A 23,539-nucleotide genomic window follows, 5' to 3' on the forward strand; every position below is an offset into this window, starting at 1 on the left:
GCTCAGATTTGCATTCTTAGGTGGACAGAGAGTCAAGGAAGGAGGTGTTTAAAGGGCTCTTTTGCTGTTGTGCTCTCCGTTTTTATCCTGTCTGTGACTGAGGGAGTTGACCTTTCTCTCCACACTGAAAACGGTTCCCAGTATGTCCCCTGCTCCCTCAACGTCTTTTTATGCATCATCGCATCACACTCCCAACACACACACACACACGCACACACACACACACACACACAAACACTCACTCAGCAGATGCCTCAGCCGTCATCCAGTGACCATGCATTGAGATTACGCTACATACCTTTAAAAAATAAGGGTATACTGCTCATTAAGATTGGGCCTGGGAACCACCAGGGAGTCCTGATCATTTTCTTGGGCCCACTTTCTTCCATCTTCTATCCGAAGGTTGTCCCCTACCACTATGGACTCTCACTGAACAGTCCTGCACCATAGTGTGAATACTGGAAATGATGGCCTCCTGGTTTTCATGAAGTATTTCTCAAATGAACTAATCCCTTCCCTCTCTGGTGCCAACAGCCTGATCTATCTATTGTCTTCTGGAAACCCAATGATTCCCATGGAACTCAGGCCCTTTGGTGGCTCGGAAGAGTCTCTCCAGCCAGCTGGAGGGAGTTGGCTGTTACTGTGAGTGTGCCATGAACTTTATACACCTGCCACAGGTCCTGGGCTTTGCTCTCCTTGTCACCTCTCTCAGAGTCTTTGTTTTCCTTGCAGTATTTTCTTACTTCCCCATCTCTGCCAACAGATTTGGCTCTTAGCTCATTTAGTCTCATGATTCCCTCTTCCTTGTATACTAGTAACCTTGGCTTGCCAAGGCCCTCTGTGGTCCCCTTGTACCTTTATATCTCTCTGGAAAGCCTTCCAGTATCAGCTCCCGCTCCTACCTCCTTGACTGTCTCCATGCCTCTCAACCCAAGTTCTGGAGAGTGAGATTCTGGATGGCCCAGCTCATTCTTCTCTGGAGACAGCTGTTTTGCTCGAGGCCAACTCAGAGGTCACTGTCCAGCTCATGGCCTCCTTATGCTTGATCATTTCTGGTAGGATGTGATGAGCCACAAATGCAAAAGTAGAGTTCAGTCATTATTTCTTGAATATCTTTTATGCCATCTTATACTGAGAGTGACTGCCTAAGGAAGATATGGAGGAATGTCCTTAAATTCTTTTTTTTTTTTTCAGATGGAGTCTCGCTCTGTCGCCCAGGCTGGAGTACAGTGGTACCAGCTCAGCTCACTGCAAGCTCTGCTTCCCAAGTTCACGCCACTCTCCTGCCTCAGCCTCCCGAGTAGCTGGAACTACAGGCGCCCACCACCACGCCCGGCTTATTTTTTGTATTTTTAGTAGAGACGGGGTTTCACCGTGTTAGCCAGGATGGTCTCGATCTCCTGACCTCGTGATGCGCATGCCTCGGCCTCCCAGAATGCTGGGATTACAGGCGTGAGCCACCACGCCCGGCCCTTAAATTCTGATAGGTGAGTTTTATTGTTGTTTTTGAGTGTTATTTGCCAGTGTGCATGGATAGGTGAGTTTTTGGAAAGATACTGATTATGTTCGTTAAGTTCAGTCTGCATCCCTGGAAATGAAGTTAATACAATCGTTTACCTCTCAAATCAAGCCTGAACTCTTAAATCTGTGTTATAGCTGGCCACTCAGGGCCTTCTTACTTGCTTTTCTAGCCTTACCGAGTTGCCTTCCTCTTCGTGTGACCCCATGTTATAGATGTTTACCAGGCTTGAACTATTCAGTTTCTTCTTTGCTCATGGGGCTTCCCCTTATGTCCAAATTCTACATGCACTTCAAAGACCAGGTCAATCCCTGTTTTAGTTTCCTAGAGTTTCCACAATAAATCACCACTAAGGAGGTCAGAAGTCTGAAATCAAGGAGTAATCAGGGCTGTGCTCCCTCGGAAGGCGCTAGGGGCGAGTCCTGCCCTGTCTCCTCTGGTTTCTGATGGCTCTAGGTCTGCTTTGGCTTGTGATTTCAGGACTCCAGTCTCTGCTTCTATCTTCACAGGGCCCTCTCTGTGTTTTGCCTTTTCTTCTGTCTAAGGACACTTGTCAATGGATTTAGGTGCCACCCAGGTAATCCCGGTTGCTTTCATCTCAAGATCCTGAATTTCTTTTGCAAAGAACTTATTTCCAAATATGGACACATTCACAGGTTGCAGAGTTTAGGACATGGACATATTGTTTCAGGGGCCACCATTTAACCCACTACAATCCTGAATCCCTTTGAAGACTGTGCCCTAGACCTTTCTCTCCCCTGGGCTCCCATGCCCTTTAAGTCTCTTAAGGCATTTTTGACATTCAATTGCACAGTGTGGGTACTTTGGCCACTTGTGCTCTTGTACTTTGCTTTGTACTTTGCTCTTGTACTTTGCTCTTGTACTTTGCTCTTGTACTTTGGCCACTTGTGCTCTTGTACTTTGGCCACTTGTGCTAAGAGTGTGGGTTACAGAGCTAGATGTCCTGGGTTCAAATCCCAGCTCCGCCACTTGCCAGCTGAATGATACTGGTCAAGTCACTTAACTCCTTTTGCCAGGACTGGGATACAGTGAGGCATGTAGGGCACAACATTTAAAGAGGCACTCACTCTCAGGGTCCTCTCATCACCCCGCAAGTCAGATTTTCATAAGCTTCATTAAATTGTGTGCCTTGGGCCTCTCTTGACTTACCCTAGTCCCTGCCCTGCCTCTTATCATGGTTTTCTAATCTGTAAAGTGGGGATCAGGACCTCTCTAATAGAGAATTTTAAGGATTAAATGAGTAACACAAGTAAAAGATTAGCAGTAAGGGCTCAATAAATGATAGCTATGGTTTCTCTAACTAGACAGACAACTCCCAAAGAGCTGGTCTAATTCATCATCATATTCCCAATAACTTTACATTGCAAAAACTTGGAAGCTTTTTGCAATTGCAAGATGTCCTTCCAAGATGACATCTGTTTATCTACTTGTCCAACCAAGTAGATGAATAGGCGAATAAACTGTGGTACATCCAGGCAATGGAATACTATTCAGCACTCAAAAGAAATGGGCAACTAAGTGTAAATAGCCATGGAGGAACCTTAAATCCATGTTACTAAGTGAAATAAGCCAATTTGAAAAAGCTACATACTATATGATTTCAACATATGACATTCTGGAAAAGGCAAAACTTTGGAGACAGTAAAAACATCAGTGGTTGCCAGGGCCTGCAGAGACGGAGGGATGACTAGGCAGAGCACAGAGGGTTTTTGAAACTGATCTGTATGATACTATAATGATGGGTACATGTCATCACACACTTGTCCAAACCCGTAGAATGTATAACAGCAAGAGTGAACCCTAATGTAAACTAGGGAGTTTGGGTGATAATGACATGCCAATGTAGGCTCATTGATTGTAACAAATGTACCACTCTGGTGGGGGATGTTGCTAATAGGAGAGGCTGTGCATGTGAAGGGGCAGGAAGCAGATGGCAATTCTCTGTACCTTCTGCTCAATTTTGCTGTGGCCTAAAGCTGCTCTACAAAATAAAGTCTATTAAAAAAATGCACATTACATTGAAAATTGTAGGTGATCAATTATGTTTGAGTGAATTAATGAACATTTGCTAAGATTCAGGCGTGTGGTAATTGAGCTAGTAGTCTATAATCAGGCAAATAACCCAGGCTTTGAGTCCCTGGATTAAGAGTTCTTGAGTTGATTCATCTCCTTGTTCATGCACAGTGTTTAGAAGGTTTAGGTGAGGTGCTTTGGATAGAGGGAGTAGAGCCCAAGCCTCAGAACATTTCTGAGGTTGGTTTTCAAATTAGAACCATGAGGGGAAGGCTTGAAAGTGGGATGTGTGCACACTGGACGGATTTGTTCATGTTTGGATAGCAGCAGCTCAAATGTGCAAAGTGGCTTCGGTCCATGCATGCTGGTCCCAACAGGAATGGAGGGCTTTTTCTTGGCTATGCACTTGTCAGCTCCCTGGGAAGGAGATTCTTTCCTGGAACATGGAGACTATCTTACATCTTGTCTGGAACTCCATGAAACTCTTGGCAGCACCTGGCCCAGCAGGGTGTACCCCAAAACACCACATTTATTTAATATTGGGATTGATATTTCTCTTTTACATTGTGGTTGGGACTCATTAACTCTCAATAAGGACCAACATTAAAGGAGGAGTTTCCTCCCTCTCAGGAAAAAAAAAAAAGCTTCCTTGGATGGGCCACAGCTCCTGTAACTGATTTGCTCTCCTGGCACAGGACATCATGTTGTGTGGTACCCTGAGGCTGGTGAAAAAGGGAACAGACTCAAAAATTCCTGGGTGGGAAGGCTCTTCCCTGCATTTACCACAATTGCTAAAACGCTAGGTTTAATAGCTCAAGGCTGGTCTATATTTGCATGGAAACTGTGTATGTGTGGAATTTTATTTTTTTTTTTACTTCAAGATGGTCATAATAAGAGCCAGACTGTTGATGAGTCTAACGATTAGAAGCAGCCTCTAAATTCCCCATACAATCACGTTGGGTTCAATTTTGAGATTTTATTCTAATTGTTCAAAATGTGTGGTGTTTATCTAGCAACCTCACTGAAGGACTCACATTCACTGGTGCCAAACATGTGCATTAGCCTTGCAGCCGCCCAGTGCAAAGACTGCCTCTATAACCAGCCACAGAGTTTAAGTAAAGCAGTCTGGAAGAGTGTTGGGAAGGTTCATGTTAGTAACTGCTATATTTATGTCCATCATATCACTGTTTTAAATTGGCAAGCACTGAGGCAGCCTTCAGCGTGGCTGAGTGTGTACACTCACCATTCCTGGATGAGTTGCGTGCTTGGAAACAGGAGCACAAAGAGGGTGTTTGGCTTAGGGAACTTGGCTCAACATTTCTATCTCTTTGAGTCATGTCCACCATTACACCTGCGTCCTTCGGAGCCAAACTTACACATTACCACCATTACTCTTTCATAGCACTGAAATTGTACTCATCTGTGAAATCTGCCTTTCTCTTTCTTATGTTGCCACAGAACAGAATCTCTAGGAGTGTGTGGGGTATTGAAGAGGGGGAAGAATACATTCTGGGTCACTGCTTGAGAAATTTTTTTATTGTATTTGTTTTCAAGTGATTCTGGTAACCAAAGTATTACAGTTACAGGGCAAGCAAACATTTAAGCCAAAAAGCAATCATATGGCAAAGGCCCCTGCTTTAATCTACTACATGAGAGGTCATTGTTACTCATTTCCAAAGCTGTTATAGACTTGGAATGTGGAATTGGAGAGGCTTTTCGAATGTAGTTAGTGGTGTTCACAAAAGAACCACTGCCTTTCAACTTGGACCCTAAGAATGAACTTATCACTTCCATTTAGAACTTATATAAACAAAAATATCTGAAGGCAAATATCAAGCCATGGTTCCACACTCCCAAAGTATCTCATTTGTCATGAGCCATGAGTGTCACTTTTTAAACTCCTTCCCTGAATGCAATCAACAGGAAAGAAGCTGCAGAGCAAGGGCAGAAGAGCCTAGACCAGGTGTTGGGAACTATAGCTCATAGACTGGCCACTTGTTTTTTTTTTTTTTTTGAGACAGTCTTACTCTGTCGCCCAGGCTGGAGTGCAATGGCATGATCTTGGCTCACTGCAACCTCCACCTCCTGGGTTCAAGTGATTCTCCTGCCTCAGCCTCCCAAGTAGCTGGGACTCCAGGCACCCACCTCACACCTGGCTAATTTTTGTACTTTTAGTAGAGATGGGGTTTCACTATGTTGACCAGGCTGGTCCCAAACTCCTAACCTCAGATGATCTGTCGGCCTCAGCTTCCCAGTGCTCGGATTACAGGCATGAGCCACCATGCTTGGCCTGTAAATAAAGTTTTACTGGAACACAGCCATGCTCTTCTGTTTACATCTTGTCTATGGCTGCTTTAGTGCTACAATGGCAGAGTTGGGTAGTTGGGACAGACACCATGTCTGTCTGTTGGGACAGACAACACAAACTCCAAAATATGTACTCTGTGGGTCTTTACTGAAAACTTTGTCGACCCTTGGTCTAGACAAATAGTCAGATGAGCTAACAGTTGGCTAGAGGTCCTCAACTCACAATGCCAAGAGAAGGACTGAGTTGGCTTTAGTTGTTGTCATGCACTGTGTAATTTAAAAAATCTTACAAGCCAGTACAACTAAAACTCCTATTTACCTTACTTTGGAGCAACAATATGGAAAGTAAAACTAGGTCTGAATATATTTTATATGTTACTTGGACTTCTAAAACATTGTTGATTGCTTAAATGTGCATAAGTCAATGTCATTTCTCAAAATGTTTAATAGATGCAACTGTTGACGGCTGCTAAAGTACTGGTGTTATGCTTGTGCCTATGTGAAATTCTACAGTGCTGAAAACCTCATGCACTCTAGCTGTGAATGCAGGTCTACTTGAAGCAAAACTCTTCAATCTAATTGTTTTCTCAATCTTTGAAACCAGTTTTAAGAGTCACCAGAAATCTGTAGTTTAAGGCACCAGATACATTTCTTGGCTGAGCCTTGTGGTACCAATATGCTGGACCAATTCGGTAAAATACACCATAAATTATCACTGCTTTATCTGAATGCATGGGACACTTGCTACAACGGTGGGAATTATTACCAGGAGTTTAGGAGCCAGACATGGGTTCTGTATTTTTCATACATTGGTGATCAATTCAAATCTCTTTCTTTTGCAGCCAGGTTTGGTCAGTCTGGCCAGGAGCGCAGATTATGACAAAGAACAAAGCTAAAAGACCTGAGCCTTTAAGGTTACAGTCTCAATACCACCGAGTTAAACAACCTATTTAAATGCAAGACTATTGATTGGAATGATATTGGACAGACATGTCAGAAGTGATCTGAAGGCTTTGAAATGTCATTAAGGGTGGGACTTATTGTTGGATGTTGGCTACAACAAAGGCTACAACGAAGGCTACAACGAAGGCTACCTCTTTTCTTCTCCTTTAAATATAGGTAGATCATAAATAACAGATATTATTATGGATTCTACCTGCCAATGTGTCTTAGCAGATATGTGATGAATTGGAGTGGAAAAGCCATTCAGGAAACAGGAGGACTTGGGCTTCCTCTTGAAGCTCAGGTTTGACCACTGGCTTGTTTTCTATGTCTACAGATTTAAATGGCTGAAATTCAGTTCTCTAATCACAACTCTCCTTTTATCTAGAAGAATTTACAAAGCTTGAGATAATGACTTTGGGAAGAAATGATGTGTAGTGAAACTATCACTAAGAATTTAAATGTGATTTTTTAGACTTATATGGAGAATAAGACATATAAATCCACTTGATAAATTATAAAATTTATAAAAACACAGACATAGGATATTAAATTTTTCTTCAGTTTCAAGTATGATAGAATCATACAGCTGAAGAAAACATCACCATTCTATATTTTTATTAAAAAATAAACAAACATTGGTCCTACTTTTTGTCTCTAATGCTTCATGAATTTATGTGTCAGCCTTGTGCGGGGGCTGTGCTGATGTTCTCTGCATTGTTCCTATTTTAGTACATGGGCTACTGAAACAAGCAGAGTCCTACTTCTTAAACTTCCTCTTTCTTACATTTAAAAAGCCCACCAGTCAAGGTCTTTTAATTTTGGTATACATCATCACTGAATGCCATTTATAAATTCTAATTTTAAAGAGACCCTTAATTTTCAAAGGAGGACTTTGATAGCATTAGTTTTCAGAAAAGATGACTTGCAATTCTAATTTAGGACTTGAAAGGTGAGATTTTTATAGGGAGGCTTATAAAAGGTGTCTTAGAAAAAAAATGAGCGCTCTCAAACCTTTCTTTTGGGAGTCAGGTTGTGGGGCTGAAGTGACTTTTTAAAGTGAAGCAACTGACACTACCCGTGGGAGAAGCCACCTATGCGACCTGTGGCCAAACCGCAAATGTATGTTTCTGTGCAACATTCCTGCTAGAGCAGCCGGGCTCTGAGTAAGGTGTAGCTGGCTAGATAATCACTAGGGAGAGGTCCAGGGTGTGGAGAACACTCCAAATCACATTCCATGGAAATATTAGATTGTCAGAGCTTAGGAAGTCCCCGATTGTCCATAGACGCTGAGGTGGGGGAAAGGACTGAAATGAATGCTAGCACATGTCAGCTTATAAAAGAGCTGCTGACACAAATTGAACATGTGCAATTTTTTAAAAAGGTGGTATCGAATAACAGGCCAACAGCCATCCCTCTCAGCATTTAGACCTCTTTCTTCTCTCCACTTTGGCTCTTTGTTGAGTCACTTCCGTCAGGCAAAGTTCCATAAGATAAGCTGTTTGAATCTGGTTGTATTTTGTCCAACATTTGTTTCCCTGTGGAGATAATAATCATAGAGAATCTTTTGAGGTCTTACAGAAAAATAAGTCTTAATAATTTCTCCTCAATCTAGGCCACATTTTATCACCTCTCTTTTATACTATGTGGGCACTCTCTAAAGAGAAGAGATGAATATCAAGGAAGAAAAGGCCCTTGGAACGCCATGTCTCTAGCTATGTGATAGCGAGCTGTCTGTGTCAGAGCCACTATCCCCACCCCACAGGATCTACATGCTGGGCATGGAAATCAGGTGGGTTTAGTCTGGAGATTCACATGAAGCATCCACTCATCTCAAGCCTTTCTCTTTGGGGTTGTGTCTTCTTTTCCATGTCGAATGCATATAACAACATAGAAAAACAGCCTTTGATAGTGACATCTAAAGCTACTACGGAGCCTATGCACCGGGCTTTGTGAAATAAAAAATAGAGTTAAAAATAATCAGGCTGGGCGCAGTGGCTCACACGTATAATCCCAGCACATTGGGAGGCCGAGGCAGGCGAATCAGTTGAGGTCAGGAGTTCGAGACCAGCCTGGCCAACATGGTGAAAACCCGTCTCTGCTAAAAATACAAAAATTAGCTGGGCATGGTGGTGCCTACTTGGAAGGCTGAGACACGAGAATCACTTGAACCCGGGAGGGGGAGGCTGCAGTAAGCTGAGACTGTGCCACTGCACTCCAGCCTGGGCAACAGAGCAAGACTCCATCTCAAAAAAAAAAAAAAAAAAGTCAAACTTTATTTCCTATCAAAGAACCTCTAACCATATGAGGCTTCTATCACACGCACCTTTGCCACTGATGCCAATTCTTTCATTGACCACTCCCAGCAGATAAGATGGCTCGAATGGCAAAGAGAACACAGAATTCATTGCATGGGGCCATATTTCTCAGTCTTAGGGATGAGGCTTCCCTAGTTTTTGCTTCACAGGCATGATGCTAACAGAATGGTGGAGAAAGCTGTGAGAATATCTCCACTCCTGCCTGGAAACCTATAGGTCCCCCTACATCCCCAGTAAGGCTGGAGGGTGCTGAGGGCGGGTGGACAGGGGAGGAGGTGACACAGCAGACAGTTTCCTTTGTCCTGGACTTGGCTTTTGTTGTCTACATGACTAGGCGAGTTATTTCTCAGTGAGAGTGAGAATGGGAAAGAGTGTTTGCTCTCTGGGTAGGCGGGTTGAGGAAGGGGGAAGAAACTGCTCATGTTTTGGTGACTGTCCTGAGCCACAGTGCACAGGCCACCCCAGGCTTCCCCCAGGACATGTTCCTTAGCTGCCTACCCTTTGTCCTTGGATGTTCCTTCAAGGCTCTCAAAGTGGCAGGGGTCTGCTGCTGCTGGTAGTCATTGCTACTCTTTTCTCTACCCTTTTCCAATTTAAGGAAACCCCAAAAGGAAATCCTCCAAATCACCCAAATCGAGGAAACATGGTCAGTTATTTTATATCCCCAGTTCTGTGCAAAACTGACATTCAATAAATTATTAGTAACATTTACACTGAAAATAGCACCTTCGGTTTCATTATTAAATGTACATTTTTTAGGGTAAGCATTATGTTTTATATTAACTTACCACCCAAAATAATACCAATAATTATTCGTTTATAAGGATCAAATTTTCCACTATAAAGAATATATGATTTTACCAGGAATATTTCCAAAATCAATATAAGACTGTTGCAGATGTTCCTTTTCTCGATTTCTTGTGACCAAAAATACACCAAGGAATGACAGAAAACACCTGTAAGGATAATATTAATAAAGAATACAAGAACACTGAAACAGACTCATGGTATTAAATAACTGAGCTCCATATTCTACATAATGACATAAATCCCATTGGTTTTGTTCATCCAGTTTCTCATGGCAAGCTTCCTAGTACTTGTCTTAATTAGCACAGCCAATAGTTCTACCCAGAACCAAGACTTGGGCAGATTCCAGTAGATCTCTGCCCCAGGTTTTTACCATCTGGGGGCTAATTCAGGCTCAAAACCCTTTGGGACACCCTGTCTCATTTTCTGCCCATGCACACCCAGATCCATTTCTGGCATGTGACACGAGAGAAAAAATAATTTATTCTTTAATTTTCTAAGAAATCTAGTTGTCCTTGGCTATAAGAGTAGTCATAATTTCCAGACCTCAGAAGTTTGGCCTTGCCCAATTATCTTATGAAATTGAATTTTCAAGATAGATGGCTTCCTACATCGAAAATAGCCTAGGCTCAAGTTTGCATAACAATGATCATGCTGACTACTAGATCAAAGAGCAGATAAACATTTAATGAAGTGCCTCATGGAGTCATGGAAGCTCCTATACACTGGCGATATATTGTCAAAGTTCTGCTCTCTGTTTGCAAGCAATGCTAGCAATGACGCCCACCAAATCTCTAGGGAGAGCTCAAGCTGCACACTCTAACACAAGAAAGGGATGCTACCAACCTGATATTATCATGACTAAAGCAAGGGTTCTGCCCATCTTGACCTTTTATTTTGGGCGACCCTAGAGGATCATGATTCTCTAATTTAGATCTAATCTAGGGGTTCCCAAGAGCGAAGCAGGTCTGATACAGTACAGAAAGGTCATGGAGTAACTACAAGGGCCAGTGGATGTATCTTGTCTTTGGCCTGGAATTGAAAATCCCCAGTGTTTCAGAACTGCAGAGGGATACCTAAGTCACAAAGCCAAAGACACTGAGCCCTGTGTAGGGCCTTAAGTTAAAAAATATGTTTCTTTTAGGAGCTCAGGAAACTGATGTTTCTTATATTATTTTCCAATTTTCTATACCTCCAGTACAATGCCAAAAATCCTATGTAAAAGTAATAGAATTTCACGTGCTTTACCTCTGAGACATTTACTCACCCAAAAAGATATATAAATACAGTGAGAAAAGCAGCACCAAGGAATTCCTGATAAAATATGATACCTGTAACACAGGAAGAGAAGACAAAATTGATTTTGAAGTTAGGTTATTTATAATAGCTAAATATTGTTTGTAAAATTATGTTAATATGTTATTTTTTCAAAGTAAATTTAGTCATCCTTAAAATGCACATTCAGCAGTTTAGTTTAAGAAAATTTGCATGCCACACATTCTGAATTATTCCAAAAAGAACATAGATTTGTAGACCTGATATAATTATCATTATTATAAAATAAACATAATAGACATATATTTGCAAACAGAAATTTCTCATCCAGCCCAGGATTGCCCAACTGGAACATACAAGAAAACAACACTCTCGCAACTATTCCCCACCTGCAGTTTTAGGTCAGGGGTCAGCCAGCCTGGCCTGAGAGTCTGGGTAGACTCTGGGGCCTCTGACATGGCAGGTCCACCTCAGGCCAGCTGCTGCCACCCATGCTGTCACTCGTGGCGATGCCCAGTGATCTGTTGGTCTGGCCACATGGCGACTCAAGTGCCGAAGCACACTCTAGCAGCTGAAGTGCTACCTTAGCTCTACTTCCCACTGCCAAGCCCCCTCTCATCTTCTTCTGGTCTTCCAAAGGTAAACAAGCATGCATCATCTACTTTGATGAATTTTGCTTCTCTCCCTGTTGGTCTCAATGATTTCTTCTGTAAAGTTCCAAAGCCTTCATAGAATTTTTGTTAAGATATCTTTAAGTTATATGTTGCCTGGAATTAATTTTTTGTGTGTGTGGTGTTATCCTTGCTAGCCAGCCAACAAATATTTATTGAACATCTGCTGTGTGTCAGCCACTGCTCTAGGTCTTGGAGAAATGACAAGACAGAGACCTATCCTCAAGGAGCTTTCTCATTCTTCACCTTATCTCCTTACCTAGGGAATGAACTTCTTACAGGAAGAAGCCATGTCCAGTTCTAATGAATATTTGTTGAATGAATGAAACTTTCTGAAGCACACTCCAGGTTATTACATACTTCCTTATAATCATTTTAATGTTTTCATGTTATTTTAAACTGATATACCATAATATTCATTGCTCTAAGTGCATTTCAAGTAGGTTCTACATCTTTTTTCTCTTTTTTTTTTCAATTTTTTTTCTTCAGCAAAGCAGCAATGTACTTCTTTGTACAGGTGTATCTTGGAGATACGTGGGTTTGGTTCCAGACCACATCACAATAAAGCTAATCTCTCAATAAAGCAAGTCACACTAAATTTTTGGTTTCCCAGTGTACATAAAAGTTATGTTTACACTATACTATAGTTTATCAAATGTGCAATAGCATTATGTCTAAAAAAAAGTACATACCTTAATTAAAATACTTTATTGCTAAAAATGCTAATGATCATCTGAGCCTGCAGAGAGTCCTATCTTTTTGCTAGTTGTAGGGACTTGCCTCAGTGTTGATGGTTGTTGATTGATCAGGGTGGTGGTTGCTGAAGGTTGGGGTGGCTGTGGCAACTTCTTAAGATAAGACAATAATGAAGTTTGCCACATTGATTAACTCTTCCATGAAAGATTTCTTTGTAGCACACCATGCTGTTTGATAGCATTTGACTTGCAGTAGAAATTCTTTCAAAATCTCTACTTAATCTTCTCAAACACAGCTGCTGCTTTATCAACTAAGTTACTGAAATATTCTAAATCCTTTGTTTCCATTTCAACAATGTTCCTAGCATCTTCACCAAGAGTAGTTTCCACTTCAAGAAACCACTTTCTTTGCTCTTTTATAAAAAGCAACTCCTCATCCATTAAAGTTTGATTATGAAGTTGTAGCAATTCAGTCACATCTTCAGGCTCCACTTCTAATTCTAGTTCTTTTCCTATTTCCATCACATCTGCAGTTACTGCCTTCTCTGAAGTCTTGAACCTTCCAAAATCATCCAGGAGGGTTAGAATAGACTTCTTCCAAACTCCTGTTAATGTGCATATTTTAGCCTCCTCCCATGAATCACAAAGGTTCTTAATGACATCAAGAAAATCAGAAAGTTTTCAATTTACTTTGCTAAGATCAATCGGCAGAATCACTATCTATGACAGCTATAGCCTTACAAAATGTATTTCTTAAATAATAAGAGTTGAAAGTCAAAATTACTCATTGATCCATGGGCTGCAGAATGAATGTTGTGTTAGCAGGTATGAAAACAATATTCATCTCCTTGTACATCTCCACAAGAGCTCTTGGGTGATCAGGTTCATTGCCACTAAGCAGTAATATTTTGAAAGGAATCTTTTTCCTGGTCAGTAGGTCTCAACAGTGGGTTTAAAATATTCAGTAACCCATGCCATAAACAGATGTGTTGTTATCTAGGCTTAGTTGTTTCATTTAGAGAGTGCAGGCAGAGTAGATTTAGCATAATTCTTAAGGGCCCTATGGTTTTCAGAATGGTTAATAAGCATTGGCTTCAAATTAAAGTGACCAGCTGCATTAGTCCTCACAAGAGAATCAGCCTGTCCTTTGAAGCTTTGAAATCAGACCATTGCTTCTCCTCTTTAGCCATGAAAGTCCTAGATGGTGTCTTCTTCTAATAGAAGGTGGTTTTGTCTACATTGAAAATCTGTATTTTAGTGTAGCCACCTTCATCAATGATCTTAGCTAGATGTTCTGGACAACTTGCTGCAGCTTTCACACCAGCACTTGCTGCTTCATCTTGTATTTATGATATGAGGATGGCTTTTTTCCTTAAACCTCATCAACCAACCTCTGATAGCTTCAAACTTTTCTTCTGTCATTTCTTCACCTCTCTTAGCCTTCATAGAATTGAAAAGAGTTACGGCCTTGCTCTGGTTTAGGAGTTGGCTTAAGGGAATGTTGTGACTGGTTTGATCTATCCAGACCACTCAAACTTCCTTTATATCAGTGATAAGGTTGCTTTACTTTCTTATCATTCATGTGATCACTGGAGTAGCATGTTAAATTTCCTTCAAAAAGTTTTTTTCTTTTTCTTTTTCTTTTTTTTTTTTGAGACAGAGTTTCACTCTTGTTGCCCAGGCTGGAATGCAATGGTGCCATCTTGGCTCACTGCAACCTCCACTTCCCAGGTCCCAGTTCAAGCAATTCTCCTGCCTCAGCCTCCCAAGTAGCTGGGATTACAGGCATGTGCCACCATGCCCGGCTAATTTTGTATTTTTAGTAGAGACAGGGTTTCTCTGTGTTGGTCAGGCTGGTCTCGAACTCCCAACCTCAGGTGATCCACCCGCCTCCGCCTCCCAAAGTGCTGGGATTACAGACATGAGACACTGCGCCCAGCCCAAAAACTTTTTTCTTTTGCATTCACAACTTGGCTAACTGTTTGGTGCAGAAGGTCTACCTTTCAGCCTATCTTGGCTTTTGACATGCCTTCTTCACTAAGCTTAATCGTTTCTAGCTTTTGACTTAAGGGAAGGATTGTGGGATGCTTCCTTTCATCTGAACAGTTACAGGCCATTGTAGGATTATTAAATAGCCAGATTTCAATATTATTGTGTCTCAGGGAATAAGGTGGCCCAAGGGGAAGGAGAGAGATGTGGGAACAACTGGTCAGTGGAGCATCAGAACACATACATTTATTGATAAGTTGGCAGTCTTACACAGGTGCAGTTTGTGGTGTCTCAAAACAATTATGGTAGTAGCGTTAAAGATCACTGATCACAGATCACCATAACAGATATAATAATAACAAATTTGAAATAATGCAAGAATTACCAAAACATGACACAGAGATATGAAGTGAGCACATGCTGTTGGAAAAATGATTCCAACAGACTTGTTCGATGCAGGATTGTCACAAACCTTCAATTTGTAAAAAATGCAATATCCGCAGAGCACAATAAAATGAGGTATGTCTCATCAACACATTTTCCCAGGTATTTTATGAATTTTTATGGGGGTTTTTAGAAGTGGAATTTCTGTTTCTAGAGATTTTCTTTGTCCTCCAAGAAAATCTTTATTTATTTATTTTTAACTTTTATTTATTTAGAGATAGGGTCCTGCTCCATCACCCAGGCTGGAGAGTAGTGGTGTGATTATAGCTCGCTGTAACCTTGAACTTCTAGGTCAAGCAATCCTACCACCTCAGCCTCCTGAGTAGCTGGGACTACAGGTGTGCACTGCCACACCTGGCTATTTTTTTCCCAATTTAAAAATGTTGTAGTAAAATATACATAACATAAAATTTACCATCTCAATCTTTTGTTTTCAGTGTATAGTTCAGTAGTGATAAGTAGGTTCATACTGTTTTGCAAACAATTTCCAGAACTTTTTCATCTTGCAAAACTAAAATTCTATTCCCATTATACAACTCATTTTCCTCCTCCCCGCAGCCATCATTCTACTTTTGTTTCCATAAATCTCACTACTCTAGATATCACATATAAGTGGAATCATAGAATATTTTTATTTTTGTGACTGGCTTATTTCACTCACCATAATGTTCTCAAGGTTCATCTATGTTGTAGCATGTGTTATAATTTCCTTCCTTTTAAAAGCTGAATATATTCCATTGTATATATATACCACATTTTGTTTATTTATTCATCTGTTGATGGACATCTGGGTTGCTTCTACCTTCTGTCTATTGTGAATAATGCTGCTATGAACATACATATACAAATGTCTTTTCAAGACCTTGCTTTTAATTCTCTTGCCTAGAAGTGAAATTACTAGATCATATGGTAATTCCATTTTTAATTTTTTGAGGAACTGCCACACTGTTTTCCATAATGGCTGCACCATTTACATCCCCACCAATGGTATACAAAAGTTCCAGTTGATCCACATCCTCACCACCATTTGTTGTTTTCTCTTGTAAATAGCAGCCATCCTATTGGGTGTGAGATTATATCTCATTATGGTTTTGATTTGCATTTCCCTTATGATTAGAAGTGTTGAACATCTTTTCACATCTTTTGGCCATTTGTGTATCTTCTTTTCAAAAACATCTATTCAAGTTCTTTTCCCATTTTAAAATCAGGTTATTTGGGTTTTTGTTGTTGACTTGTAGAATCAAAGGGTAGAAATATTGTTAAGGCTTTTGATTAAAACTACAAAACTCAGTTCTAGGAGGGTGGCAGCATGTTACCTAGCCCATAAGAGTGCCTGTGATACTGTAGCCTTATCAGCATTGGATATTGCAATAAAAAGAACAAACAAAACTTGACTAATTAGTAGGCAAAAGATGGTCTCATCTTAATTGTAAACTATGCTTTCTCATGGAGGCAGGGAGGAGAAGTATTTGGCAAGCTCCACCACCATTCCACTCACCAGTAACATCAGAGGGACTCTTATGACTCCCAAAAGGTCTTGCCATCCCCCCGACTCATCGATTACTCTATATGCTGAGTATTAAGACCCAGCCCTGTTGGTCCTCCTAGAAAATCTCTATTTATTTATTTTTAACTTTTATTTTTTTAGAGATGGGGTCCTGCTGTGTCACCCAGGCTTGAGAGCAGCAGTGTGACTATAGCTCACTGTAACCTCAAACTTCTGGGTTCAAGTGATCCTCCTGTCTTATCCTCCTGAGTAGCTGGGAATACAGGTACGTGCCACCATACCTGGCTGATTTTCCCCCTAATTTGTTGGAGATGACATCTTGCTATGTTCCCAGGCTGCAGAAAATCTTCCGATCAGGGAAACTATATTCTTTATGCACATTAATATTAACTATCAGGCTTATGTCATTTCTATGACTCTTTTTGGCCTATTTTCCTTTTCCAATAATTCTAAGACACATCAATATGCAATCTTTTCTTAATTTATTAACTAGCTTAAAATACTAAAAAATTAGATGTCATGGGATAGAATATTTTCTTTAAATATTAAGTTTCAATTTTGGGAAACAGAAAATGCATTAATTACTTTAAAGAACTACCCACTGACAGTCACATTGTTTTCCATAAAATGAAAAAAAAATGTGCCAGTTAGGAAACAGACAATCCTCAATTACTCCCCCAAATACGTAAACTTTACATTGAGAAATGAACTCTCAAGATCAAGAAGGTGGTAAATACATCAAATAAGCCAATGAATGAGGGCATACCAGTATATAAATGGTATACTCGAATATACCATTTATATTCGAGTATAGAATATAAATATAGAAATGGTATACTCGAATCAACTGTTTTTGGTTTGGACCGAGTTTCAAATTTATACTTTTAGTTTTAATGCTATCATGCCTGTCATATTTTAAAAAATGGTCCATACTAATAAAAGAACTGCAACAGTAGAAAAATAGAGGCCAGAATAGCAAAGGCAGTAGTTTCTATTCTTGTCTCTCAGGCTTTCCCTGGAACGTTGAACTCAGTTTTGGATTGTACTCTCTGATCAAGCTGGTGAGGGGCATATAGGGAAGAGTTAGTAGAATTGGGCATGTATGGCCCAGAGACAAGACTCAAGAGGACCTTTCAGTTGCTTTGATGATCAGAAGGGCTGATATAGCTTGGATATCTGTCCCCTCCAAATCATATGTTGAAATGTGATCCCCAAATGCTGGAGGTGGGGCCTAGAGGAAGGTGTTTGGGTCCTGGGGGTGGATCCTTCACGAATGGCTTGGTGTCCTTTGTCAGTACTGAGTTCATATGAGATCTGGTTGTTAAAGAGACTGGGACCTACCCCTCTCCCTCGCCCCATCTCTTGCTATGTGACATGTCTGTTCTCCCTTTGCCTTCTACCATGAGTAAAAGCTTCCTAAGGTCCTGACAAGAAGCAGATGCTGGCACCATGCTTCTGTACAGTCTGCAGAACCATGAGGCAAATAAACCTCTTTTAAAAATAAATTACCCAGTCTCAGGTATTCCTTTATAGCCACACAAAATGGACTAATCCAAGGGCTGGCAAGGGAAAGACTCCAACAAGAACAAAGATGAATGTCTTGAATTTGCAAGGAAACTCATTTCAGCTCCAATATAAGAAAACACTTTCTACTTAGAAATCTCCAGAGAATGAGAGTGATCCAAAGCAGGACTGAGCTGACCCAGGAGGCAGAGAGCATTCACACAAAGTAGAGGAATCTCTCCTGAAGGATTGTCATAGGAGAAATTCAGACACCAGGTGGAGGCAACACAGATCCTTACAACCTAAAGATTTCTGGATTCTCTCATTTACTCTGGGAGAAACTTCATTTATGCGTGGAATCACCTATGTATAGAAAACCAAAACTCACCTGCAATCATGGCACTGATTGTAAAGAAAATATGATTAACTGGCACCACTGTTGTTGTATTGTAGAGTTTCGTGGCTTGATTCAGGAACCTAGGGCAGAAGGCACTTACTGGAGTTTTGGCTTTAAGAGACATTCAGCAATAAGTTAACAATAACTTCAAGAAACACGTGTTTTTTAGCTACAACTACAAAGGGAAAGGAGGTGCAGTGAAAGGGCATTTCCAATCAGCAGTCATAGCTTATATGCATCTGATGTATGAGATCAGATGTCAGGTTTTATGGTCTGTTTAAACCAACAACAGTAACAATGAAAAGCAATTAATCATATTCCGAGGCCACAGAAGTTTGAGTTGGAAGCGATTCAAGCTGCTGGACCAGTATCACACTGGGCCTGATTCATTAGGATAGACCCTAGAATCTGTTAAATATCATATCTGGGGAATAGTAGAGCTATCCATTGACATGCCACGTGCCAAGAAAGAAGATGAAGTAAAGGAATGTTTAAGGTTTCAAAAACAATGCTCAGCGCTCCAGCTGCAGAGCACATGTGGGAGCTCAGCTTCTCATTCTGGCCACCAACACAAATGCAGTTCCCACAACTGTGCTGTGCTGCCCTGCTAGGGACTAGATTGTTTTTTGAAGCAGTGAATTGCACTATCACTGGGGTGCTTTTAAAAAGCACTAATGCTTAGGTCCTACTCTAGAGAAATTGAAAAAAGTACTTTGTGGGTAGAGCCTGTGTGTGTGTGTGTGTGTGTGTGTGTGTGTGTACATACACATATGTAGGTATACATAAATGCATGTATGTGCATGTATGCATGCAAGTACATATACGTACGAAAGCCAGGTCATATACATGCATGTACATATATATGTACAAAAACCAGGTCATTTTAATGGGCAACCAGGGCTGAGAACCACAGTTGTACAGTGTGATAGGTGCAGGAGACTGAGACAAGGGTGACAGGATGCAGTTTACCCACAATTGTGTCTGCTTGTCAAATTTACAAAGTATGGTATGAAGATAATGCCACTAATCCCAAAAGATACTGTGGCAGTACCAATTAATTCAGAAGAAACAGATAAATGAAATAGCAAATGCAAGTATTAGAAACACAGGCTTATAAGGAGATGACAAACCAGTGATAAAACATTGGGTTTCTCCAGTAATTCTCCACAGACCTTGTAACAGGGCCTATCTTCAGCCCATAACAATTAGACGGTATTTCTCGCACCTACAGAAGGAACCACTCTTGTACTGATTTTGAGCTCTGATTTCTTATCTGGGATGGTGCTTTTGCATAGCATTTTGGGATGAACAGAAAACTTTCAGGTCAACTCAAGAAAGCCCAGCAGGCAAAGGCACAATCCCAATGTGAGAGATGGAGGGGAAGTGATTAGAGTCGATGGAGGTGGGGGCAGGGAAGAGCAGAAATTAAAAACGTTCCATGTCACCACTATTAGGCCTCAAGAGAAACATAAAACAATCATTCCGAAATCCCATGGATACAAAGGAAATTCTGGCCAAAGATGCAAAATTTTGGGGAAAGGATTTCCCTCCCGGCCAAATGTCTGGTTTCGTCCATCTCTGGGCAATTAGTGAGCATGAGCTAAGAAATGAAGGTGAAGGGTTCATGTGTGTCCTATATTTAGAATGAAAGCCTGGATGTGGACCTGCCCCTTTGATTTATTGCTAATGACAACCTGTGTACCATGGATATTAATTACAAGCAGAAGAGCATCAGGAAAGTATCAAAGTGCACTTAGCTGGATTAAGGCTGCGCTTTAGAACTCACAAGACATGAAGGCAACGCTTCATAAAAACTCATTATTGGATGAAAAGGAGGAAGCAAGGCATGTTGGCTGAGGACAAGCTACAGGCCCTTCACCCTTAGAAATCAGTTGTATCTTATTTTAATTATCATCTGAAGCCAGTGAAGATTAATGCCCAGAGAAGCACAGGAATATTGAAAGATTAGTGAGTATGCAGAAGCTAACTTACTTGACTTGGAAAACACAAGATGCTATCATGATGATAAACATGATATAGAAAATGGGGTAAGTTAGTTGCATTTTATCCATCATAGAAAAAGTGATCATGCCTGAGACGGCCTTTACTGAAATAACAGTCAACGAGGCTGAAAAAGAAAACAAGAAACACAAATAAAGAACATATTTGAGATTGAATTAACAAATAAATATCTTAAGCTTATGTGGTAGAGTAGCAAATATACCAATTATGGTTTAAGAATGAACACGGTTGTGAGAGGTATAGGAAGGGATGTGACATTAGTAAGCAGTGGCCTTGTTGCTTGAGCTGTGCTGGATATCAAATTTGCGTAAATCAGCTAAAGATCTGCTGTGTGACTGTTTTTTTTTTTTTTTTAATCTGTGGAGCAAGATGCTTCTTTTCCATCCCTAACTGTTGAAAGAATTCTGTGGAGGTTATAATTACTAGTAGATGGGAAAGGCAAAAACAATGGAGGGAGGAGATAAGAAAAGTCAGATTGTCCATGTGACATTAATGAAAAAATAACTATTAAACTATACTGAAAATTTAAAAACCAAATAGATGAGAAGACTGGAAAGTGAAATGCAGCTCACTTCTTGAGTTTACTTAGAGTTGTACTAAGTCATTGCTTCTCAGCCTTTTGGCTAAAATCAAGTGAGTTGTACTAAGTCTATATATAAGCCCTTTTGTTAGGAGACACCTAGAAGTTTCATTAAGAATATTTTTCACAATGACAATAATTGGAAGCAGGACCAGAGTCGAGTATTCATTTCTCAGGGTGGACCATCAATTTAAGGTTTACATAAGCAATAGCTATTTATGTTCTATGCTAAAGAGGAACTCATCCCTTATGAGAACAAACTTTTCATAGGTTCCAAACAGCAATTAAGAAAAAGTAACTTGATAAGGTTATATTACTATGAAAGTAATGGAGCATTTTCTGGCAACATCATCTTTCTGTAAGGAAGAAAAGAATGCTTTCTGTCTTATGTCCCTCGAAGTTACTGTTGCAAATAATTCCATAATTTAGCTAAAACTCACTGAAAGTTCAAAAATAATTTTTACATGAAATAAAAAAACTATAAGTCAAAGGCAATGTGAAGGAGAAATACTCCTTTTGTTGCTGTTGATCTACTTGGTCATAATATATCTGAGTTTTCTTCATTTTATTTGAAAAGGTATTTTATGTATGTGTGTGTATATATATATATATATATACACACACACGTATGTATTTGAAATATATATATATTTAAAACAGCAAGTGGTGGCCTCCCACCAAGAGGCCACCCATAATATCCTTTTCCAAAAACTGAAAATATACTTTAACTTGAAGGGTACTAGGGCACACTTCCAAACTAGGCATTTTCTTTTAGTTAAAAATCATAATTGGCTGGGTGCGGTGGCTCACACCTGTAATCCCAGCACTTTGGGAGGCCGAGGCGGGTGGATCATGAGGTCAGGAGATTGAGACCATCCTGGCTAGCACAGTGAAACCCTGTCTCTACTAAAAATACAAAAAATTAGCCAGGCGTGGTGGCGGATGCCTGTATTCCCAGCTACTCAGGAGGCTGAGGCAGGAGAATGGCGTGAACCCGGGAGGCGGAGTTTGCAGTGAGCCAAGATCAGGCCACTGCACTCCAGTCTGGGCGATGGAGCGAGACTCTGTCTCAAAAAAAATAAATAAATAAAGGAAAAAAAAAATCATAATTGACAGAGGAGATCAGGTGATAAATTCTAAAAACAAACCCCAATTCTCAACAAAGAGGCCCTTACAATCAGGCCTTTCTCCATCTTAAGATGTCTTTTGACCTGATTCTTTTACATATTTCCTACTGATTATGCCAATAGTCACATCTTAGCTAACCTAGGCATTTTAAATATCTATAGAGATCTGTGTGTCACTTGATGGTTTAAGTTTGTAGGTTAGCTCTTGAGGGACCTTGATTTCCTTCTAAACACTACCTGAAATTAGAACACAATGTGATTATGATCTTGTGGTCTGAACAGCCAGGTTTCCCAACGGGACAATTAATGGAGAAGTAGTTGAACATACTGTTCCATTAGCCTCAGAACCTCAGAATTGCAAAGGACCTTAAAGGTCATCTGATTTAACCACCATCTGATTTTATATTATACTTAAACCCAAGACAAAGACAGAACTAGAATTCTCTGTTATTGATAGCTAAACAAACTATCAATTTCTGTAGCCAATCATGATATTTTCAAAGCATGCACAATTGTCAACTGATTAATCACTATTTTAACCTGTAAGTTATTTCTAGGCTGGTGTTGAGTACTTCTAAGTATTTCTGGGAGGTGGTTGATGAGGATAGGTGGAAATACATAATTGTAATGCAGTGTTCTTCTAAAGTTATACTTAAAAATAGAAAGTACTTAGGTAAGCACAGAAAAAAAAGATGAGAATAAACTACATCAAGATATTGTCAGTGGTTATCTCTAGCACTGGGATAATGAATTAACTTTAAATTCATTTTTAAAAAGCTACAAAAGTAAACACATCCATTTAAAAAGTTTTGGAAAAGTGGAAAAGCCTGGAAAGGAAAATTAAAATCACCTGTAGTTTCAGCACTCACCTCAAATCATTTTTGACATTTGGACATGTTGTTATTTTCCTATCTATAAGGAATAGGTTACAACACGTGAATCATAAGGTATATGCTACTTAGGAGCTTATTTTCCAAGTACATACCACTTAGGAACCTGTTTACCTGAAGTATTTTCTATTCCATTAAGTATTTTTCTAAAGCATGAATTTGTATGAATTTATTTTGGCAATTCCCTATTTTTGGATATTTAGATTGTATTCATTTTTTTTAACTATTAAAAGCGGGGCTGTGATGAATATTCTTGAACATAAGTCTTTGTTTATCACTCTGCCTATTTCCTTAGGAAAACCACCTAAAGGGGAATTCCTGACTACAGCCACTGTGAAGGCTTGTCAAATATACTAGCAAACTGCCTTCCAGAGAGTACCAGTCACACTCTGTTGTACAGTGCTCAGTTACACAGATTTTTATATTTTTCTTTGTATCTTTGTCTATTTTCTTAATTATCAATAATTACCATATATACTTTCATCATTAGAACAACACTATTTTTTCTAAAC

At 40.0% G+C, this 23,539-nt stretch overlaps 1 protein-coding gene and 1 non-coding gene across 3 annotated transcripts in view; both read right to left on the reverse strand.

Moving 5' to 3' along the window:
* Positions 1-5,067: 5,067 nt before the first annotated feature.
* Positions 5,068-23,539, reverse strand: part of NIPAL2 (NIPA like domain containing 2) — a 109,947-nt gene continuing 91,475 nt past the window's right edge. Inside the window, exons 7-11 of one of the 2 annotated variants that reach the window (XM_054499919.2) lie at positions 20,401-20,536; positions 18,400-18,488; positions 11,195-11,258; positions 9,982-10,076; positions 5,068-8,340 (exon numbers count right to left, since the gene is read on the reverse strand). In XM_054499919.2, the coding sequence (XP_054355894.1) occupies positions 8,228-8,340; positions 9,982-10,076; positions 11,195-11,258; positions 18,400-18,488; positions 20,401-20,536 (497 nt within the window). In that variant the 3' untranslated portion in view covers positions 5,068-8,227. The remainder of the gene's footprint in view (positions 8,341-9,981; positions 10,077-11,194; positions 11,259-18,399; positions 18,489-20,400; positions 20,537-23,539) is intronic. The other variant, XM_054499920.2, reaches the window with a different exon arrangement.
* On the reverse strand, positions 7,452-7,556 carry LOC129043271 (U6 spliceosomal RNA). The gene has a single exon (XR_008504370.2). It is a non-coding gene; the product is annotated as a U6 spliceosomal RNA (small nuclear RNA).

The sequence above is a fragment of the Pongo pygmaeus genome, chromosome 7 (assembly GCF_028885625.2).
Source record: "Pongo pygmaeus isolate AG05252 chromosome 7, NHGRI_mPonPyg2-v2.0_pri, whole genome shotgun sequence".
Taxonomy (NCBI): Eukaryota; Metazoa; Chordata; class Mammalia; order Primates; family Hominidae; genus Pongo; species Pongo pygmaeus.